The sequence below is a fragment of the Orycteropus afer genome, unplaced genomic scaffold (assembly GCF_000298275.1).
Source record: "Orycteropus afer afer isolate SDZICR_OR568_19922 unplaced genomic scaffold, OryAfe1.0 scaffold00013, whole genome shotgun sequence".
NCBI classification, from domain to species: domain Eukaryota; kingdom Metazoa; phylum Chordata; class Mammalia; order Tubulidentata; family Orycteropodidae; genus Orycteropus; species Orycteropus afer.
In genome coordinates this window covers 22,536,813-22,542,602 of record NW_006921600.1, presented here as the reverse complement: position 1 = coordinate 22,542,602, position 5,790 = coordinate 22,536,813, and the positions used below count along the sequence as shown (strand labels likewise).

The window sequence follows — 5,790 nt, the reverse complement described above, 5'->3', positions numbered from 1 at the left end:
CAAGTGGAAAAATCAGGTTAAAAGCAACTGAGAATTATGATCTTTAATACACAGATGCTGATTTCTAATCTTTCCCCAAAATTCCAGATAATCTATTAGGGATGAAATGATCCTTCTTAACCAGAAGGCACCAACTCGGCCATCTGAACCAGCAGCCGAGCTGAGAAAACTTCTAGGCAATGCAGAAATGCACATGGGTTACAGGTTATATTTTTTAAAATGATGACAGACCTCCTTACTGGACAGCTGGCAATAAGCTGACTGATGGTTTTGAGGCACATTCAAATGTACATAATAAAACTGCTGGGTGGGTATCCAAAGGAAAGAGTTGGAAAGACTTCCTCAAACTATGATGAAAAACAAATCCAACACTGCTAGCAGCAGCCCCAGCTGGAGGAGGACTTAGTTTGTAGATTGATATAGTCTCCTTTAGTGGACAAAGATACAGCATCTTCTCTGGAATTGCTCATCATCTTTTCAACGAGGACTCTAAAAAACAAAAAATTTAAAAATTGCAGACAATTTCTGTTTTATCAACAGACAACATTCAGAAAAGTCACCAGGTTCAAATGCATCTCTGTCCCCAGCTATCTCAGGGGAGAAGATGCATCTCTGACCTTCAGAAACTGGCGTTCCAATGACTTGATCTGTTCTTGTTCATGCAGAAACAAGAAAAGAGGGTCCCTGGGGCCACAGTGGAAGTTGGGGAAATCTACATGCCTATTCCTGGAACAGCATGAACTACTCACCTCATGGCCTCATTAATATTTTTGTTCTCCTTGACTGATGTTTCTGTCCAACCCGTGAAACCGTTCTCTTTACTGAACCGGTCAATCTGGTCCCGGTTCACTGCCCAAGGGGACAGATCACACTGACAAAGTGAATAAAAAAACATCATCATAAACTTCCTGGGAGTAGGAATACTGCTCAAATACTTGAGAATTTAAAATATTCCACCACTAAGGGCTAAGAACACTACCATCTAAAATCTACAGTTAACATTCTTCCCAAAGAAAGTTTCACTCTCACCATCCCTTGAAAGGGGAATAGATGATTCTGCCAACTGGAGAAGGGGAAAAAGATGCCTATAACCAGAAAGCCTTTTAGACCATATTCTGTAAACCACAGATATTCTCTGACCATCAGCTGAGGACAGGGCCCATTTTCCCAGACTGAGCCCATACCTTGTTGGCCAAGAGCAGGCAAGGCACAGGCTCTCCATTTGGCAATGTGAGCTTGCTGTCCAGGTCCTGTTTCCATCTCTGGCTGTTGCTAAATGTAGTGGCATTGGTAACATCAAACATAATAACACAAGCAGAGGCATCCCGATAGTATAGTCGGGTCATAGAGGTGAAGCGCTCCTGTCCTGGGGGGAAAGGAACGGGTACTCAAGGAGGTGATTAGAAACAAGCTCAGTCCCCTCTTCTGACCCTCTGCCTCTCTCTCTTTTTTTTAAATGCATTTTATTGAAATATAATTTATGTACAGTAAAATACACAAAACTAAAGTGATCTGGGTCAATGCTTTTTTTTTTCAGTGTTCCCTCCCCTCCCCTCCCACCCCTGGCTATCAACAAAAAAATTTTCCCTCCCTATATAAACCTTTCCTTGAGCCTCCACAACAACAAACTAATACTATATTTGTCCCTCTGTGATTGACTTATGTAACTCAGCACAGTATCCTCCAAGTTCATCCACATTATGCAGTGATTGCAGACTCTACATTATTCTTTAGTGCTGCATAGCATTCCATTATGTGTATGCACTATAAATCTTAGAGATAAGTCCCTCGCCAGATATGTAATTATTGGCAAATATGAATTTGTTGCTGTCATTTTTGTTATGTGCTTTTTTGTGGTGTTGATTTCTTTGTCCAATATAATTTTCTATGCTGAGCTTGTTTTGTTTATGAATCATGTTATCACTTCCTTCATTGCTACTGTTTTAGTATTTGCTGAATATTTATGCTGGTCCTCTTTTTTGATGTGAAGGTTATCATTTTTCTTTGAGGTTACCCTGTGATTTCTTTCCAAGTTTAGAACAGTCCGTTCTATTTTGTAGCTGTCTTGACTTCCCTACCATCTAGAAGTTCTGTAACGACAGGTTTTTTTTCCCTCTTTTTGGTCTGTAGTTGTCCTCATTTGTCAATTGATGTCTCTGGTTCCCTGTTTACAATCTTGTAGGCTTATTTACTTTGCATACTTCCGTAGCTGGGTTGGTTTTTGGGTTATATCATCATGTGTGTTAATGGTCAGATGTTGTTGGCTGTTGTTTCTCTGTCCAGAGGCACAATGTACAATTATGTACATTTATGTACAATTATGTACAATTTTGCTGGGTACATAATTCTTGGGACCTCTGGTAGCGTAGTGCCTAAGGCACTTGACTGCTAATCAGAAAGCTGGCAGTTCAAATCCACCAGCCACTCCTCGGAAGGAAGATGGGACAATCTACTTCTGTAGTGATACTGCCTTGGAAACCCAAGGAGGGGTCGCTATGAGTCGAGTCCGACTCGACAGCACATAACAACAACAACAACTTAATTCTTGGTTGGAAATTTTCCTCTTTCAGGGTTTTATATATACTATCCCATTGTCTTCTCACCTGCATGGTTTCTGCTGAGAAATCCGAGCTTAGTCTTATTGGTTGCCCCTTGTAGGTAACTTTTCATTTCTCTCGTGCTACTCTCATGATTCTTTCTTTGTCTTTGGTTTCAGTAAGTTTGATGATGATATGTCTGGGTGATTTATCTTTTGGGGTCTATCCTGTTTGGGGTTTGCTGGACTTCCTGAATGGATATATTCTCATCTTTCACCATACCAGGAAAATTTTCTTCCAACAAATCTTTGACAATTTTCTCCGTGGTTTTATTTGTCTCTTCCTGTTCTGGAATTCTGATTACAAGTAGATTATTCCTTTTGATGGTATCCCACACAAACCTTAGGCTTTCTTCATTTTGTTTGATCTTTTTTCTGATTTATCCCTTTCCAAAGAAGTGTTCAGGTATTTGCCTTCAATCTCACTGATTCTGTCTTCCATTGACTCAATTCTGTTCCTTTGCCCATTCAATGTCTTATCTATTTCTGAAAATTTAGTATTAATCGTCTGGATTTCTGTATGCAGATTTTGTATCATTTCTAATTTTTCATTTCTTTTGTCATTTTGTTCTTGTATTGTCTTTTGAAATCGTTCTAGGGTTTTCTCTGTGTTTTCCTTGATCTGTCTCTCAATTCATTGAAGATACCTAAATATAATTCTTTTGAATTCCTTATCAGGGAGTTCCAGTGCTGCGTCTTCCTCAGGGATGTGTTTTGGGTCTGTATCCTGGTCCCTTGTTTCTCCTGCTTTATCTTGCTTCTTTGTGTGGACTGTGATGCTTTGTTGACTCCGAGGCATTATGATGTTTTAGTGTTTATATTTAATTGGTGATTGTATGTTGGAGTAACTTGCCCGTGATTTTCGTTTTCTTTGTTTTGTTTGTATGCTATCTAAGCAAGCAGGGTACTGTGCTCCTCTAATTGCTGGTTGACAGCACTTACACACTCATCACCTGTCTCCTTTCCTGTCATCAGCCTCTCGTATGTCCCTGTTGACCTTGGCAAACAGAGCCTATTCTTAGGTCGCTGGAATCTGAATGAGAATGCTATCACTTTAAAATCCAAAATGGTTGCCACTTGTAAAGATTCAAAATGGCTACTTTCCTTGGTCACTTTAAATATCCAAAATGGTTGCCATTTGTAAACATTCAAAATGGCTGCACCCCTGGTCACTTTAAATATCCAAAATGGCTGCATCCTCCAGACAGCAGAAAGTCAACAGCTCAGGTTGTCCCCCTCCTTGCTATTTCCCTTCCTAGTCATAGGCCACCAGTGCAGTCGTCCCCACAGCCCTTGGTGACCAGGGTTGATCTTTAGGTCAATTCTCAGGTCCCAACACCACTTGGAAATATTCAGGCTGTTGGTCCCATCAGAGTAGCTGACAGTCCTCAGCTCTGTCCAACTCACTGTTTTTGTTCAGGTATTTCCACTAGTTGGTGCCTAATTCACTTCTGCATAGTTCCTTTCAAAGCTCAGGGTTCCAGGATTATCTTCTGTATCTCTGTCAATTGATTTTTCTTTACTTTGTTGAAGAGGGTCTGTGTCGCTTGAATGTTTATTCCTCCATCTTACTGGAAGTCTGCCTCTCTATCTTTATTGTGGAAGAAAATGCAGTATATGAGTGGTTAAGATTTTGCAGCCACTGGCTACCACTGCTGACCACTCTGAAATGGACCACAAATAAGAGGTCCTGGATAGAGTTGGAAAATGTGGAACAAAACTCAAAATCATTAAAAAGACCAGGCTTACTGGTCTGATGAAGACTGGTGTAATCCCCAAGACTATGGTCCTTAGATATCCTTCAAGCTAGAAAGTGAACTTAACCCTATGACTCAACTGGCAGCCAAATGACAGAGAGGCCTACAAGGTGAACAGTAATATCAGGGGGTATGCACTCATTAGAACAATCAAGTGTATGAGATCAAGAGGAGAGCATATGCCCTAGGATAGAGCTAGGAAGTTGGGAGGGGATGAGAAGGAAGGATGAAGGGAAGGGGTGGGCACAGGGAGGAAGTGGGAAAAATGCTGTCACAGTGTGGGGAATTGCAGTAAATGTCACAAAACAGAATGTGCATGGATTGTTGAACGGAAACCAGTATGCTCTCGAAACTTTCATCCAAATTACGAAAAAAAAAAAGATTCTGCACTCAGATTGCCCAATTCAAATCCCTGTTCTGCCACTAACTATCTATGTGATTTTGGGCAAGTTAAGCTCTCAATGCATCAGAATTCTCACCTGTAAAGTAGGGTTAAAAGCAGAAGCTTTTATCATAGGGTTGTTGTGAGGGTTAATGAGTCAGTGAATCTAAAGTGCTTAGAAGAGTGCTTGGCACATAATAAGAAAATATTATTAACTCTCTTTTCTGGGGATCTTAATTCTCACCAAGGTCAGCTGAAAACCTAGAAAACCCAAAAAAAGCACTCTCCTCCTTCTTTGGAAGCATCTACCTCTGGTCTGGACCTCAGTATCCCCTTCAGCCACACAGGCACTGGTCTGCATCCATTTTGGGCAAGACTTTCAGTCTCGTATCCTCAGAGCAACTCAACCATTCCAGCTTCAGGAAAACAAGTGCAAGTTTTTGCTGTCCCACTTTTCCTCTGACATTATGCTGGCTGAACTGAACTTTCTTCCCATGTTCCTATCCAGCCTGCCCAGCTCACCTGCAATATCCCATAGCTGGAGCCGCACCATCTCTGAGTCAGACCACTGGAGAACCTTCAGAGCAAAATCCACTGAAAATATAATGTATGTAGGACATTAATAAAATTTAAGCTTTAAAAATATTCACAGAAAATCCCAGACCAAATTTGGAGTTGCAACTATAGGGACACACAGCTCCCAACCCCATTTTATTTGTTTTAATTTTCAGATAATACTATGTTTTTGGTAAAGGTTTACACAGCAGTTTAGGTTCCCATTCAACAATTTATACACAACTTGTTCAGTGACATTGGTTATATTCTTCACAATGCCATAAACATTCTCACTATTTCTATTCTAGTTGCTCTATTGCCATTAATTTGGTTTTCCTTGTAGCACAGTGTCTAAGGCATCTGACTACTAACCAGAAGGTTGGTGGTTCAAACCCACCGCCACTCCATGGAAGACTGGGCAATCTACTTCCATAAAGATTTGCCACCTTAGAAATCCAATGGGGGTCTCTATGGGTCAGAATCAATTCGATGGCAGTAAG

The 5,790-nt window shown here is 40.7% G+C and overlaps 1 protein-coding gene across 1 annotated transcript in view; it reads right to left on the bottom strand.

Annotated features, from left to right (window-relative positions):
- Positions 1-374: 374 nt before the first annotated feature.
- RAB29 (RAB29, member RAS oncogene family) overlaps positions 375-5,790 on the bottom strand; it is a 10,434-nt gene continuing 5,018 nt past the window's right edge. The window contains exons 2-5 of the mRNA XM_007953361.2: positions 5,258-5,329; positions 1,185-1,366; positions 750-871; positions 375-489 (exon numbers count right to left, since the gene is read on the bottom strand). Of these exons, the coding sequence (XP_007951552.1) occupies positions 375-489; positions 750-871; positions 1,185-1,366; positions 5,258-5,329 (491 nt within the window). The remainder of the gene's footprint in view (positions 490-749; positions 872-1,184; positions 1,367-5,257; positions 5,330-5,790) is intronic.